General features: G+C 36.8%; 1 protein-coding gene across 2 annotated transcripts in view; it reads right to left on the bottom strand.

Moving 5' to 3' along the window:
- The window catches only part of LOC117166763 (dual specificity calcium/calmodulin-dependent 3',5'-cyclic nucleotide phosphodiesterase 1A), a 101524-nt gene continuing 83629 nt past the window's right edge, over positions 1 to 17895 (bottom strand). The window contains exons 5-12 of one of the 2 annotated variants that reach the window (XM_076627799.1): positions 16840 to 16893; positions 13013 to 13262; positions 12120 to 12377; positions 10903 to 11072; positions 8589 to 8834; positions 7661 to 7887; positions 7478 to 7573; positions 1 to 6928 (exon numbers count right to left, since the gene is read on the bottom strand). In XM_076627799.1, coding sequence (XP_076483914.1) covers positions 6804 to 6928; positions 7478 to 7573; positions 7661 to 7887; positions 8589 to 8834; positions 10903 to 11072; positions 12120 to 12377; positions 13013 to 13262; positions 16840 to 16893 — 1426 coding nt within the window. In that variant the 3' untranslated portion in view covers positions 1 to 6803. The remainder of the gene's footprint in view (positions 6929 to 7477; positions 7574 to 7660; positions 7888 to 8588; positions 8835 to 10902; positions 11073 to 12119; positions 12378 to 13012; positions 13263 to 16839; positions 16894 to 17895) is intronic. The other variant, XM_033351048.2, reaches the window with a different exon arrangement.

Raw genomic sequence — 17895 nt, 5'->3', positions numbered from 1 at the left:
TAATCGAGTATTTTTTATTTCTCGGTGAATTTATGCAGAATACAGTACTAATTATACACGACGTGTATTTATACTTTATATTTTGTATTTATATTAATATATATTCTCCCGTACCATATCTTTGTTTCACTTAGACGTTATTACTTAATTACATCACATCAAACGGACACGGTGCTGTATGGTTTCTTTTATCGATTATGTACACATCTGTTGCGGTTAATTGTGCCGATTAAACGAACGTTGAACGGAGGAACGACGAACGAAAAAACTGGAGGAAAGAATAAAAAGCGCACAATATTCGTTCGATTCCCATATTTTCTCCTTATAATGTATGTTTAATCGATTGTATGATCGATTATATAACGTTTCTTTATGAAAACCAATGGAAATCGAACTTTTGCACACTTTGGGGCTTAAGTGGTGCTCTTTTATGCGCACATCCGGTGTACGTGTACATTGTATGTATGCGTGTGAGTGTTCATGTACGTGTATCTTTGAGTTAGCTTATCTTATGAATTACGATTATTGGTCGAATATTGTTGTTCCAAGCCTCTTTGCCGTGCAATATCGATCCTTCTCTCGCGACCTCCTGTACACGAGCCACGTGTCGCGTTCAGGCTATTATATTTTTTTCTTCTCTGTTTTCTTTACGCTTCTTTTTATATTTTATTTACTAGGTACACCTAGAGCAAAGCGTTACAATAGGTTATACGTATCAAGTACGCGTTACGCGGCTCTTAGTTTTATGTTTTGAATCGTAAGGTGGCCTTGATACGTATTTGTTTTCACTGTTCTACTAGGAAAGGCCAGTATTTGTTTGAAAAAAGTTAGACGATTAAGGTGAGACTGAGCGACGCGAGCGAATACGCGAATACGAATGACGTTGAAGAGGACTCGTTTTAACGAGAGTTCGAAGAGCTCGATAGAGAAACGTGCATGCGATAACTTGACGAAAGAACGGGATGGATTTTTGTAGGATAAATTTAGGCGGGAAGTCTTAACGCGGAGATATGGCTGTATCGCGGTGAAATAAGTTGATCTGAACTGGAAGAAAGTATTGAGAAATTCTTAGCAGGTGGTATCATAATTTATGAAACTAAGTAGATATGGAATGTTCAGCAGCGATAAGTAAATAAATAATTTTGTAAAATTATGCTGGAATTTTAGAATTGATTGCTAGAAATTGAAACAGCTTTTAGCGAAACGTACATCGTATTCGTCATAATGTAAATTCAATTTCATCGAAGATTTGATTCAAGATTTAGATAATAAATATTCGAAGTGTATCGACGAGTCGAGCTTGAAATTGTAACCAACGAAATATTAATTTCGTTACAAATTTTCTTATTAAAACGCATTAACCTTCTAAACATGACGCACCTTTCAGAGAAAACGAAATACAATGGCTGTTAATGTTCGATAGAATTAATTCCCCTTGCGATAATTTCTGTATCGAGCTCTCTCCATCTTAAACTACGTGTCTTACCATTATTATTCAATTTTGTACGATCATAATTTGTTTACCGTGGTACTACGATCAACCAAAAATCAAAAGCATCGAGTAGACAGCATACAATGCGTACCTACTTAACATAGCGTTTTCGCTCGCGCGTTTCCTATCGAAATATTCTCTTGGTACGAGCATGGTTCCAAATGTACTGTCTCTTTTTTGTTTTTTTTTTTCTTTTTTGTTTCTCTTTAAATTCTATCACGCGTTTTGGCCCCTCGTCCGCTGCAGTAAGGAAAATGAACTTTCGTGCTGAGCACGTAACGCAAAAGTGGCAAGTGCGTGGTCGCGTTCGCGTCGCGACGAATGCGAGCATGCAAACACATTAAAATCGCTGGAGCAGCGTGCTTGGCTTTCGAAACGACCCGCTGCAACGAATTCGAACCTCGTGCACAGTCTTACTTGGGAAATCGCCCTAAAGAAAAAAACACGCGAATGTTCCTTTGTTGCGTTGCGAACAGGCAACTGATCTCGCCCACGATTTGTTCCACGTATGTACAATTAACTTACTCGCACATGAAGGAGATACGGGTCGTGTTCCTGGAACATGTTACATTTCTTTCTTTTGACGGTCATTAGTTTTAATTGCTTGGATGAGATTTAAATCTTTCGTTTCTTTTTACCCATACGGTCATAAGAGAAAACTTTATGAAAAAGCTTCGAGAAAGTTTTTAAATTAAAGCGTTTTCGCTTGGCTTGAAATATATTTATAGTGGGATATATATAGTTCGTAAGACTTCATCGTTTATCATCACGTTTGAATAGAAAGGGATCGAAATTTTCAATTCAATCGTAACGTGCACTAGTTCAACTATCTTAGATGCAATTCTGTACAAGCACTTTCAGTTGTAAATTTCAAAAATCATTTGTAGAATTGTAAAGCAGGTACATTTTCAGAAATTACGTACGATTAGTTCCATATCGTCGAATACGATTATTTTTCATTGGTACAAGCTATCTTGAATAATTTAGATCATAGTATCCGAGAAATTCAGCAGAATGCGATGCGATATCTCATCCGTACCAAGCAGCATCAAATTCTACGCCAATGAAACACGACACGTACGCGAAGGAGAGAAATCAAATAAATACAGGACGGATATGTTTAATCTTCGAGCGAAAGACTTTGTCCTATGCATTCTCTATGTTCCTTACAAATGTACGCGCGCTAAAGGTTCCTCCGTTTATTAAATCCTATAATGCAGTTCACATCGCATTACGTCGTTCTCGACGAACGTTGTGAGCCTCGATTTCAAAGGATTCTTCTCTTCGCTTATCGTTCAATCGATCAAAGTTAACAGGATAAAACGATGCGATTCCCCGATATGTTCGATCGAACGTACAAACTAGACGCGTTCGTAATTACCAGTTCGCGTTTCTCGCGACATTGCGCTTGAAATGTGCAGAAACACACCTACTCCGTTCCTTCCTCGTTTATGTATGTATGTACATGTACACGAAACATAGCACACGTTAAGTAAACGCTAGTGATATCCCTTTTACATTACATTTACATACATTAAAGCTGCACCTTTACGTGTATACGAATACACATCTAATGTAAGTATGTACAACGACGTTACATCCCTATGAATCTAACTCACACAGCTAGATTTAAGTCCGATTCTTCCTGATTCGATGCTCGTCCGTTCTCGTTTCGTTCGTTTCCTTCAATCGCCGATTTCTACTCGTTACGCTTCTTTTATCCGATTATCGCGTTTAAAAATCGGTTCTTTCATCCAATTTCATCGATTCTCTTATTTTTCGTTAAGCGTCGGTCGTTTTATTTATTATTTACCCATTAGACGTCACGTGGTTCGAAATGGTGTTCGATTTTTCAGTCGTTTATATCGTGTAAATTTCACTAGGACTTGTATTTTTTCTTTTTTTTTCCAAATTTCTCGAGTAAAGCGTAAGTAAATATCAGAGACTGAAGCAAAGATTGAAAAATGCTAAGAAGCTCCTCGACGCGGCTAACTTCGTGAAACACGATCCGATTAATCAATTTTAGTTAACAAGGCGTTTCAAGCTGTACAGATAATTAATCAATGTATGGAATAATATGAAAGTTACTTTAAAAGAGAAATATTCCAGAAGTCGAATCAAAGCAGCGATCTGTCTCGAATCTCGAACGAAACTCTCAGCAATTTCGTAAGGGATCCTAAGTTTCTCGGAAACTTTATAAGTGCCAACTCACGAGTGAATCGAACTGGAGAAATCGGACCTTCTTGGAATAGAAGCAACTTTTCGCCTTTCTCCGTGCCAATCGGCCGGTCGAAGTTTCGAGAAGGCAAGTGTAAGCTTTTCTGGTCGCGGGAACCTGACGCGTATTGCGCGAGCGTATCGAAGATTGGGCTCAGCGCAGCCCGAAGGCTTTTAACTTCGCGACATCCCGTCGAGAAGAATGTCAGGTTCTCCTCGTATGAAGTTCGCTTGGAATTCGACACTTGTGCGACAGTCAGCCTGCGTCTATCAATCCTACAAGCTTCGTACTATTATCTCGATCAAGTTATTTGTGGTAAAGCTATGAAAAATATGTTTTGCTCAAATATTAGGGTGTCTTTGGCGTAAGAACTAGCAGAGTAGTGAAAATGATCGGATCGTAATTTTTCACGATAGTTTTATACATAGATCTAAAATGATTCATTTTGAAGGATTTCAATGATTTTTGATAAAGTGGTCTTTCTGCGCTATATCTATCTTTATACAGGGTGGTTGGTAACTGGTGGTACAAGCGGAAAGGGGATGATTCTAAGCGAAAAAGGAAGTCGAAAATATAGAATAAAAATTTTTTTTTTAATTTTTCCATCGAGGCAACGATCTACAGTGAGATCACTGTATTCAAATTCAAAGTCGATTTTCTCGAAAACAAAGCCTCAAACGAAAAATTTTTATTCTATATTTTCGACTTCTTTTTTCGCGTAGAATCACCCCCTTTCCGCTTGTACCACCAGTTACCAACCACCCTGTATATCCTGCATGTTGATTTGCTTGGTACGAGTTTTATACTTTAGCTATTGGTAGTTCCAGCGTTAAAAATATTACGTATTTGTAAAAAAGAAAAAGAAAATTCTTCCTTATGATGACTTGGTCATTAGCGAAGAGAATTTACATATAACACGATTAGAATTAGATTTATATATTAATAAATTGAATCTCGATTAGAGATTTCATCGTATCCTTTAAATCCACGAAGTACAAAGAAGGAAATGTATGCCATTAGAATTAGCGCGAGCAGCCTCCTAAGCTTTTTTTACCCTTTTTATTTTTTTTATTTGAATAGATGATCTGAACATAACTCGAGTAGCATGATCGATGTTACGTGATATTTCTCAGATACCCTAATGTTATACGCAAAACACTCGCACTTACAAATCTACGGATGTTCGTGAGTTTAAGTCAGGGTTTATAGTATCCTTAAAAAAATTCAATAAATTAGAAATTTCAAAGATTTTGTAAAAAAAGATGAAAATAGCAAATAATTTTTATTTCATGCCTCCCTATAAACGTAGAATATTATTTACGAACAAGAGATTGGCTCAGTGCTCGTAGCAAATGATCGGTACTTTAAGAAACTATGAATTTCAAGGATTTTATGAGAAACGAGGATTATGAGCAGTTATTAGTTAGTATAGCTCGTTCAATGATCGAATTCAATATTATTTCTTTTCTTCCCTCAAAGATGAAAGTCTTCGTTCCTATGAAAAAACGTATGCTCTTAGTTATACACTAATTGTAAGAAAAAACAGGTACGGACAAAGACAGCGCTCCAATGGTGAAACGCTATGGAAAACCCGTCGACGTGTTGATGTTAGCGTCCTTTCACACGCGCTACCACTTCATCGCGAACAGACAATTGTGCTTCTAATTGTAAGTACGTTTACGATCTTCTCTTTCTCTTTTCTTTTCTTTATATATGTATGTTTGTTTGCTGCATGTGTAGATGTATGTGTGTGTCAACGTGTACTTGATTTTTGCCGCCTATTGCAGCTGGTAACTTTAGGCTACGCTTACGATGGAAACTCGATCAACTATATTTCTACGTTTTGATAGTAATATTTACGCGTAAAGTAAGCTGAGAAAGTAACGCCTTAATCGCTTGCTCGCTTCTTTTTTTCCTTATAATCCAACATGTAGCTACTAAACTGCTTTAAATTTGTCAGTATAGGTTTCCTGTTTTCATTACAGAATCGCATCGTACAGTTAGTTATAATCCTAACAATTTTCTAATTTTAATTATACGTTTGTTCAGGAGTAAAATTACATTGACACGATGTTTTTGATGAGCGTTACGCTCTATCTTCGATCAAAAGATAGTACAAACTACTTGTATGATGATGCAACAAAAATCGCAAAGATATCGTTTGTTAAAAGCTGATGTGACTAAGCGACAACTCACGATCCTCGAATAGTATGCTAATTTTATAAAGAACGTACAAGTCATACCATTGTGTATTATAATTCAACTATGACCTACATTTACCGAATTTTTCATCGATCGAAAGTCAACAATTAATCTTCGTTCTCATTGAGCAATTGCGAAGGAATGTTCCCTTTATTGACCCCTTTTTAATGTAAATTTTTCAAGAATTCACGAATGATATTTAAACTTTTAAGAAAATACGACGAGCGACACTCACACAAACGAAACAAAAAGATTTTGAGCCATCTTCTTCTTAAAATTTGAATTTCTTTCGATGACGATTTGCGTTTAGTATCACCGTGTTCGACGATCGAACATCGTTGGTTAAGGCGTCACTTTCAAAGCTTAAAAGCTACGAAAAGACCGCGACCTGCTCGACAGTAGCGTAGCGTAAGAAAAATCCCGCGAAGCTTCTGTTGTATTTACAAATCGCGAAGATTTCTCGGCAACGAAAGAGCGAGAATAAGAGCAAGGACTGTCGATGGCATCGATTATGCAAAGGCTACGTTCGACCGCGAGAAAAATCAAGACGAGAAATTGAAGACGCGTACAGACATCGATAATTTTTGGTCGATCGATAAAAAGGTGGAGTGATCGTCGAAATACAGCGAAATCGGTGAAGAATTGTTTGTAGTGTGGTGAACAAACGGTATAAATAGTCGTGGGAGTATTCTTTTTAATCGTACACTTGACCTTTCGCGCGTTCGCTCGATCGTCGAGGGAGATCACTTTCTTGGCGACGCGCGATTCGTTTAGACGTGTCACTGAGACAGACACAACGCGGTGGATATTCTGCTGTGTGTGGAATCACGAGCTTCTTCGTAGCCTAAAATTACATATCTTCTTGAAAAATAGAACGGCCCGCTGGATTTTTCATTCCTCGGACGCTGGCTGCGTCGTGTCGCTGTCCTCGCGGCTCTCGCTGCTCGCCTTTTGCTCTTGTTCCTTCTGCGCTTGCTCCTTCTGCGCTTGTTCCTTTTGCGCTCTTGCCTCGGCGTCTGTTGACAAGTAAAATAACAAATAAAATGATATAGTAATGATAAATTTGATTTATTTCAGTAAGGATATAAAAGGTCGCTGTTTGTTTTTATCCTACCACATGTATCTCTATTTCTATTTCTTCCTCGACCTCAAATTAAACAGAAAAGAAAGAAAGAATAATATTTACTGAATACACGAATGATATTTACATGAATAGATATTTACTGAGTATTTACCGAGACACCAATTTTACGAGATATGTGTTCGCAGAAGATTTATTACTATTGATATACTATGAATGTTTACGAGAAATTTAAACGTGACAAATTTTCACATCATACATAGCGTGCGTAAGTATACAAAATACTCAAAGTAAATGACTCGTTATAATATTTGTCTTTAAGAGGAAACCTCTTCTTTCCTTTACGTTCATAAAATTACGAAGCTCGACGAAGGAATTTTAATGATTAATATTTGAAAATACACAAGAGAGCCTAATTCTCCGTGTCCTGATATCGTGGCCGCTCTTTTCCTCAGAAATGTAAAAATAATCTTGATGAAGATACCTCGAACAGCTTGTTCCTTCCAAATTTTCTTGTTGTCACCGAGGCAAGGAATCCAAGGTTTACCGATCTTGAATCTCTTGCTTTCTCCAACGGATCCTATGAATTATTCGTCATTTGAATAGATTTCACAGAGTGGGGCAAGTGAAACGCATTAAAGCGTGACATAGATAGGCTTTCGCTCACCGTCGTTCGATTCGTCCACATTCTCCTTTATATTCAACGGAGCGAGAACCGTCTCCAACATGTCGCTGCACACCTGCATGCTGGGCTCGACGATAAACTCGATGAATCCTATTTGCGATTCAGCTACCAGGGTATTGTTACGGTCGCATAGCGGAGAAAACGGCAAGCCGAGAGCATTCTCTTTATCCCCCTGCCGGAAGAACTCTTCCAATAGTTGCATTGTCCATCTGAGTGGAAAGGAACAACGTCATCGTTTTTTATTTGCCCAGCTTTAAAATTTTATTCGATACGTCTTGCCTCGTAAATAACGGCGAATTGCAAGGGAATTTTCAAGAAAGCGACTGTGTATTTACTTAACACGTTGGCTGTCGCGATGGTCATCCACGTTAAGTACTAAGTTTCTTAGAATGATTAAAGTAAGATAATTTTCATGGAGTAAACAATTTTCGACAATATGAATGATTTAAATAACATTGTTAGAAAAGATCGAACTTGTAAAACAAGTAACGTGAAACTAAGTTTTAAATGTTTGCAATTGAAAGTAGTAACTGGTGTTTTTTACAGTCGAATATTAGGCAACGCTAGAACGTTTGAAAATAAAAAATGTTTCTCATTCTATCCTCTGAAATTTAGAAAATAATTCTTGAATTGGATACTAGAGAAAAAATTAAACTTCCCATTATCTATTGGAAGTTCTTGGTAAAGAAAATTTCTAAATACCATTTTAAATAACAAATTGTGTAAGACATAGGGAAAAAGAAGCACTTTTCTGTCATTGATAACGAAGAAATAAAATTTAATTGAATTGGGTACACTTATCTCTGTCATTATAATGTTTTGTACATAATAGATTTTGTACGTCATTGCAGGGAAAGAATTTTTTGCACAACAATCGTTCAGTTGCTTACAATAGGAGCAAAAGTTCTACCTGTGATGAAGATCCCATCTTTTGGCCGGATGCGAGATGTCGCAACAATGGAGAACCAGACTGACAGCTTTGCTTTTGTCAACGCTAGGCTCCGCCAAGCTCAGAATGTTTTTCATGTTTTTCAGTTGTTGGAAATGAAAGCTCATGTCGGTTGCGAGTACCATGTCGATCACCAACGAACGAAATTCACGGAATTCCTCCCTCGATAGATTTTGTAATATATTGCATTCATCTTCCCTCAATATCCTGAAATATATCTTGATAAACTTATCTGTCTTTTAAATTATTCTTGATATCATTAGCTGACCTTCCAGCTGCAGCAAAATTCCATTACTTTTCTTAATTTCTATGAGAATTCTAATCCATTTTAATTCATTTTTTTTACAAAAATTCATCGATATTGCAAGAAAATAAATAATTAAATGTTTTCTGAGTAATTTGAGTTATGTAACAAATTTGCAACAACCAAAATGTTGTTCCCACAAAAAGAAATATATACGATACAGAACTATTTGTTGGAACAAAATTTTAATTAATGGTCAATTAAATTTATTTATCTAAACGTGAACTGCTATTATGTGAACAATAGATAATTGGTAGCGTGGAAAATTGGTGATCTCCTATTAGATAAACTGCAATTGTATAAATTGTTTACCGAGCGACGAGTTTAGATAACTACAGTTTTATTGTAATAGTCCCGATAAAAAAGATTTAGATGCATATTTCTGCAGCTAGAAGACCATAAAATACAATTTCGGAATAATGTCGCGTTTATTAAGATTTGAGTACATTAGAAAATATATTATGATATTCAACCCTCTATAACGTTATCAACAGCGATTAAATATATGCTCTCCTTTAAAATACACTTTAAAATAATTAAAACACGTTTCATAATTCTCTCTGCGTATTCCATTAATCGTTTAAATTTTTATATCAATAGCCATAGAATACAAATAAAAATATATCAATGTGAACCCTCTTGCGTTATCGACACAATATTATTAATAAAATTTTACAAATCAAAGTTTACGTAATTTACAGGTAGCAAAAACTACCCTTACATTACAGTGATATAGTTAACGAAGAAAAATTACATTTCATAAATTACAAGTTATTTTAGTATTTTATTTAGTAAAAAGTTACGAGATTGTAAAAGAGAAATCTATAATGTACAAGTTGTAACTTGTCAATTCTTAGCTAATACGGTAGAGCCTCTCTCCGCCCCATATTCGAACATCCCTCATCCGAATACCCTAATATCCGGACACAATATTTCCCAGTAAATGAACGGTTTGTTCCGTTTCAAATATTTGCATATTTTATTAGTGCTCACATGCAATGTATACTTTGCTTTATTCGATTGATTGAATTCTGGTTATAAGGATGCGATATGAAAGTAATACGATAAATAAAACGAAATACGGCATGATTAAAAACACGAAGGTGCTGTAAATGCAACGGAATTAATAAAAATACATGGCGTTGAAAAAACCACAGTTACGGATATTACGAAACAAAAATTGGAATTTATCTAAAGCACGTAGTCCTCTGATGCTGGCAACGGTAGAAAAAGCTCAGATATACTGGCGTAATGAAACAGTTTCATTACGATAAGGACGATAATAGCAACGATTTTACATAAATGGAAACGGCAAACGAAAGTGGCAATGAAAAGCTGACTTCTCGTGCAAAAGCGTTCGTGGTATTCGAAAAGGAGTTTCGATGATTCGAAGTACAAGAAGAACGTAACTCTATGCGATTATTTATAACGAGAAAATTACGTGACTTGGCTGTCGAAAAGAGGAGAAATTCACAAACGTCTAAAGATACCAATCTTAATTTACCATTAATCTTAATTTGCATTTGAATCAATGAAATTTCAAACGAAAGAACCGATTGTTACATTATCCGAAAATTCGGATTCTATTAGATTCTATCGTCCAAACAGATTTGGCTCCCTGTTATTTCGGACAAGGGAGGCTTTACCGTATTATCGGTTGGTAAATCATAATTCAAGAGAATCAAATATCAAATTATACATGAATATCGATAAACCGCGTAACACCATAGGACATGTCAAACTTCACGCAAATCGATCAGCATAAAGCATCCGGTGGAATTTAAACCGCAAAGCGTTAACGTTTCGCACTTCGTGTCGTGCATCAATTACAATTTCGTCGAATGGCAAGATTTACGTGTGAGAGGAGGACGGTTGTTCGCGGTATAACGGGGCACAAATTACAACGAAAATAGCCGACAATCATCAAGGGATCGAACGTACACACGGGACCAACGTTTTCCGCGTACGTACCGGAAACTCGCGGAGATGTGGTGATTTTCCAGGACGGCTCGATCGTTGTAGAGTAGAGCCGTATCGCTACCGGACATTACGTGGAAATTGTTTGTGGTCCCAGTGTGCTCGTAGTCGTGAATAATCGCCGCAACCAGCGTGGCGAAAATCTCCAGGTCGGTCAGCCAATTCTGCAAACAAGCAAGCGTTTCGACTGTTCGCGCGCCTGTAATCCGTGGCAAATGAACAATTTTCCTAGAAAGTGATCTGAAAATCGTTATCGAGGATATCGAGCGAAAGCGAAATTTGTTTCTCACCCTCCGCAAACCTCGATTTATTCGTTTTGCGCGCAGATTCTCGAGTGACTCGCGCGTCAAGCGGCACAAGTGCCAGCTAACTTTTAAACTAGAAACAGCTCGATGTAGTGGTAGTCTGGTTCGAGAACTCGACGGGGGTGGGAAACTAGTGGGTGAAGTGGTTTTCTCCGTTCGAGCGTGAATTGGCTCGGATTTTCAACTTTTGATTAGTTACGTTTGATTTTTGTTAGGTCCAGTGTGGAATGCTGTTTACGATAAACCACTTGAAGTAAGTTTGCGATGTCGCGATTTCTAATTAAATAATTCCACATATTGCTACTTTGCTTTCATAGTGGCGCAACCGATAAATTTACTCTTCTCGCGTACAAAGTTTACATTATGTTTGTACTTTTATCGTGTGAACTCTTGTAATTCCGCCCCAGTTTTACGTCAGAGGACAATGTTATTACTTATATCGTTATCAACATGGCCTTACTTTTACAGAAACACTGGCTCATCATCGGTTGTTTCGTGATCGGTTATACTACTTTCGCAAATAGTGGCATAATTTGTAATTAAGTCAGCCTTATAGCGTCGTTGGTATGGCTCACGAAAATTTCTTTATAAATTTTAAAATGTCTTTTCCCTAAAATTTACGTTTTTTGAATTCTGTCGATATCAAAGCAAAGTAGCGATATTGAATTTCCTTCTTACAAGACTGTCGAAAATTATTTCATTTCATATTGAAATATTCATCTCGAACGATATACTAAATAATAATAATAATTCATCTTCGTTTTTAAATAATTCACATTGGTTCAACTAATAGTTATCTAAGTTATTTTCATCGCAATTTAAATGCCAATATACCTACTCGCGATATAATGATAAACAATGGAATGTCGTTAAGTCACTGATACACTTTTTAATTGATCGACTTACCATAAGTCCTACTTGACACAAAATATAGTGCATAGTCTGTGCGACATCAGCTGCGTGAAGATTATTATGATACGGATTTCGATGCCTGCAGTAACCCTCTTCGACTCTTCCCAAGAAGCACTCCAACACTGTTGCAGGGACTTTAAATTTGTGGATCATGCCGTATCGATTCAACAGATCATAGCCGAGATATTTCACTGGAGCTCCCATTGCGGCCTCGTTTAACGAAAATACGTCAAAGGACCAATCGTCTAAAGTCTTAAACAGAGATATATAAATTTCACTGGGTATTTCCGGCACAAAAATAAATATCATCTACCAGATCGTGGTAACGACATAAAAGTTCAGACTTCTTCCAGAGACAAGCGACCTATAGCTATGATCAGCTAGTGAGATCAATTTCAGGATGCTATGAAGCTGTCAAATTTCGTACTCTATATTTATGTATTATATCTGAAATATTTAACGGCTTGTCTGAATTTCTCTTGTGTTACACCGTGAAAGTATTATACTATCTATATACGCTTTAGCAAATGACTAATTTGAGCACGTAGCAAAGAAAAATTAAAGCACTGGAGTAATACATTATGGTAGAAAATTTTAGAATCTATCGGTGTCTCTTCAAAAACGCTACTTTCTGCCCAAAGACGCGTTATAAAATCAAAAATCAAAACTCGCTAGAAAATAAAGAGTCAATTTCATACAAAAATCTACCGTTCGAAGCTGCAAAAGAAGATCCCTAAACGACGTTACGTGTTAGAAAAAGTACGAACAAAAGTCTGTACAAGTGTGTGAAAGTCTTGACAAATCTGGCTTCATCGTCAATCATGTTCGCGCGCAAATTTCGCACGACAGGCGTCGGATAAAGCTCGTATCGAATGCACCCGGCATACCTTGAGCACTCTAACCACTTCCGGCGGGAACTGCATGAACGCGATGTTGGTGACCCGCCTGTAAATCCGATCGACGAAGATTCCTGCCCTGATGGCGTGCGCGACCGAGCGGAACTTTGGCTTCTCGTCTGCCTTCCGCCTCGTGGTCGCAAGCTGTCTGGTAAAGGTCGAAGCCAGCCATTCGCGAACTTCCGGTGGCACTGCATCCGGCTGTACCTCCGACAGTTCGTCGTCCTCGTCCGCTAGCCGCCTAAGGAAAATGTTTCTGATTGACTGATACGCGGCGAGACCAGAGACGATCGCGAAACAACTTGGAATCACAGTGGACAACTCCTACCTTCCCTACAATTTCTTTTTCTTTTTCTTTTTTTTTTTTTAATCTTTCATAAGAGAACAGAGAGTAGGCTTACGCTCGAACATCCGCTAATAATCGCTTTTGCTAGTAATTCCTACCTTTTCTTAATTCTTTTTGTCTTTTTTCTTAATTTCTGCGTAATTTGCTAGATACCAATCTATTTTTGTGGTTTCGGTATTTTATTTAAATATCTTTCTATTTTTTCGTTTGGCGAATTTTTACCGTCTACCGTGTACCTTTCCCTTTTGCCATTTCTGGTTCTTTATCGCATGTGTCATTCGAGTGGCTTTAATAAGAAAGGGGAAATAAGAAACACGTACGATTGGATTATTATAAAGGATACGACCATTCGCGGACTTTGTCAAGGAGCAAAGAAACAGCAAATGGTAGTCATAGCTTACGCTTATCTCTGCTTCGGATCGTGACGGGACGCTTGCTCGACAGGGTGCGTGTGAAGCTGTGAATGACACAATTTTTCTTTTTCTTTTATTTCCTTTTTATTTTTTATTTTGTTACAGGGCGTTAGATATACACCGAGCATCGTGGTTTGCAGTCTTTGATTATGATGCAATGTTTTATCCCCTGGATACCTCTATCGGTTTTATCGTACTTTTGGAAACTACTGTTAGAGAGATTTTATGACTTTTTTTTAGGTTTTATGGTTTTTTGTTACTCTTTTTTTTCGTAATGTGCCTACAAACGAACTGAAAAGATATTAGTTTTTGCTGTCATACTTTTGCCCGTGCTTGATATTGATTGAGGAAGATCGATGCGACAACGAATTATTCCGTGACGATAGACATTGGATTTTTAGCGAATATTCATTGGACAATGTAAGCTGGGAGTATTGTTTCATGGACAAAGTGTTCTTTAGATACAACTTGGAACTCTAATTTTCAAATTCGAGGTTATAATGGGATTTACATTGAAAGCAGATATAATACGGTTTCACGTCTCTATTATTACGAACGATTTATTATTCTTACAGAATCTGGATCAATGAATCCAGATTGTTATCTCGCTCTTGGATATTATGGTAGCGTTATTATTAAAACGAAAGTGTGCTTAATTGTACCAAGGATTTGCCTCTAAGGTTGTAAATCTATTCCGTTCTATTTATTCTCTTCCAAAAGTGATCCAAATTATTTATACATAATTCTAGAGTTTGTTCTGAATAATACAGTCGAAACTGTTTGAATAGTTAAGTAGAATAGAGAAAATGTGCAGCGAGGAAAAAGACGGTAGTATGCGAAAGCGGTTCAAGCAAACACACTAGTGTTTCAAAGTGGCTAAAAATATGCTATGTATAGTGATAAATTTTTAATGAAGCGGCGACGTGAATCCGTGTAAATTGAGCAATGTACGGTATTAATGAAACTTCTGCGTCTGAATATCGATGACGATGTGTTTCTGCATCGACTGCATTAGGAATCTAACCTTCGGAATCTTACTCGTTTTATTGAAAGCATAAGAAGTTTTCTTCAACGTCAAAAACAGCAAGGGAACTATAGGAATTAGAAAGTCCTCGCAAGTTTTTATAAGTTACTGGTGCTATATACAGTGGGTCGTTAATGTCTTTAATACTTTTAAGAGGGAGCTCGGTAAAGTTAATAGGAACTGTGATGGAATCTTCTCTAAAGAATATAACACTGAACAGAGAGGAATTATGTTTGATAAAGGAATAAGAGTTCTGTCGCGTTTAATAACGGAAAAATTTCTTGATTAAAATACAATTTCTATTAAATCGATGCAACATTTTAAAATATCAATTTGAAAACAATATTTTACGAATTTATATCCTAAATAATAGAACTTATTCCCCCGCCACGGTACGTTGCTTTTTGTTTCGTTGTTCTAAGATTATCGTTGTAGTGGGTGCATATATCGACGAATCGACATTCTGACGAACTAAATACGTCAATGTAATCAAATATGTACGTATATGGGTTTTTACGAGTGTATCGCAGTCTTTAGCTGCTTCGTTTATCAGAATATCGGTTCGTTCGAATAATGTTGGATCCATCGTAACGATACAATTCATTATAATCATGACTTGCAATAATCTTTCTGCCTAAATTGCGTTATTCATTGCTGGATAATGAAATTGACGCAATCTGTGCAGATGTAACGTTGCAATTAAAATTCGAAGAAACATCGCAAAGTATAGAAAGCAATATTTTTTTGAAAGAAATTTTTGTACTTCGAAACGATCGAGCTCCGTAAAAGGTTTTAATTTATTAAGCACACTAGAAACACTCACTCGATTTCTCGTTAGGTTCAAGTGTCAACGATAAAAGGAAAATCGCGGGAAAATATATCGAACGCAAACTCGTTACTGTCTTGAAAGAAAAAAAACAATCTTCCAATTCAGTGTTTCATTTTTTAGAGTGCTGATTCCCATTACTTTTGATCGATACAAATCTTTTTGTATTAAATAAATACCGATGCTGTTGTCTAAGATCGAACAAAACTATGGAATTTCCTACTGCTGTGGTCATTAGAAAAATACGACGAACGAAACGTCATATTGCACGGTATCGACCCGTGAAAACTTTGGAATAATAAAATATCGATTTATCAATACTGGTAACATTTATCGCGTAAAGGTTTTCTACGATAGTTCGAAATATTACGATCAAAAAATATTTACATTTGATCGAATAGGGAAACAGTTCCTTTATCAGATACGATTAATTGGCATATCCATGCGTACTATAATTTAACATGAACAAGTGGTAATCGTGTAATTTGGTAAAAATGGTAATTTCTTGTGATATTAAAGCTTTTGGCGAGTGTATTTATATTACGTGAGCGATTGTTACTAAAACAAGACAAATGGTGATGGATGAGGATTCATGCAGAATATGGATCATGGCTGTGTTTTAATAGTTATTGAAAGGGCGACGGTGAAACTACTATTTATTTTGTAATATCTAATTTTTGTACGTACTTCGAATGTAATTTTTTGGCGAATGCTAGACTAATTGCTGTTATTATTATCGTCAAATCATTTTGATAGTTCTTTTAGGAAATTTCTGTGATATCGATACGGTATAAATATATTTATACTACAATTATTTTTAAAACAAATCTGACATTAATCTTTAAATATTCTACCAATCGGGAATACGAAATATTTTGTAGTAGGAATAAAAACATTAATGGAAATTTTCTTTCAAATTCCAAAAAATCGCGAACTCGAGAAACGTAGATATCGAGGAAGATATTAGAAAATAAATGGAACGGCGCTTTAACCGAGTTCTCGAACGAACTATTCAATTTATCCAGAGAATGGCGTCGTGTCACCCTTTCAAACGCGTTCTTACCGCGAGTTTTGAAGATTGCCGTGTCTCCGCGCTACGAGAAACGCAAAAGAAACGTGACGAAACGAAAAGACGTGTCTGACAGCGATGCACATCGTGAACGTGAATGAAATCTTAGCGATTTCTTGTATTCAAACATTTGAACGAACCTACGTCGTATACCCTGACGGCGAGTAGCGGTTGACTCCACACGCTCGGCGTCTCTATAATTCGAAACATGAAGAAAAAAACGTGTGTCACATTAAACGATAGATCACATTCATCAGGCCGTATCTAAAGCACGGAACGTCCGCCTGCGTGCGTGTATATCGATACATGAAAGTAAAGTAAAGGAGGAGAGAAAATAAGAAAGAAAGATAGAAGAGTAATGGAATAGAAGAAGAAGAGAGAGAGAGAGAGAAAGAAAGAAAATGACAAAAGTTTGTACAGTTCCATTCTATCAGCGACATCTCATTCTTTTCTCTCATTTTTCTTTTTTTTTTTTCCTCTTTTTATCTCTTACGGTTGAGAAGCGCTTACACAATGTCGCGTCTCGATGACGATTCCGTCATCCAGTTGGTACAGGGGACGTTCGAGCATTCCATTAAAATAGCTCGTTTCAAACGACAAGTGATTTCTCAACGCACATCACCCTATATATGTATATATAGATACACGCATGCACGTTCTCATATAGATGGGCGCAGGAAACACATACATAGAGACAGAGGGAAGAACTCGATTGTACGTATATTTTTTTTTTCTTTTTTTTTTTTTTTTGAGATAGCGATGCATACAGCTGGTAAACAGGCAGATATCCAAGAAGTGAGCAGGTTACACCTAGAAAGATCTAAAAACAGGCTAGAGAAGAGGGAGAGACAGGCCAGGCAGGTAGAGAGAGTCGTCATGCTGTGTTTTGATGTGTTTGACGCTCGTGATAGACCGACTTTGATCATTCGCAATCCAATTATGTATACCACGTAACCAGCGAACAGCTGTTCTTTTTGCGTCTCCGTTATGAATTTTCGAGAAGCTATTTTATACGTTTCCTGGTTCTCGCGAATGTTTGGTTAATAAAAAAAAAAAGTCTGAACACGATTGCAAATCGATGAGATCCTATTTACAATGATGTACGAACGAGTGTTAATTTTGATATAAAATGAAATAAATTAAAAAAATTATCGCGTCTATCGTTACTTTTTGACTGATCTCTTTTCGATATCGAA

This window comes from Bombus vancouverensis, chromosome 2, assembly GCF_051014615.1.
Source record: "Bombus vancouverensis nearcticus chromosome 2, iyBomVanc1_principal, whole genome shotgun sequence".
NCBI classification, from domain to species: domain Eukaryota; kingdom Metazoa; phylum Arthropoda; class Insecta; order Hymenoptera; family Apidae; genus Bombus; species Bombus vancouverensis.
Note: the sequence above shows the minus strand (reverse complement) of the source record. Positions and strands in the feature narration are given on the sequence as shown.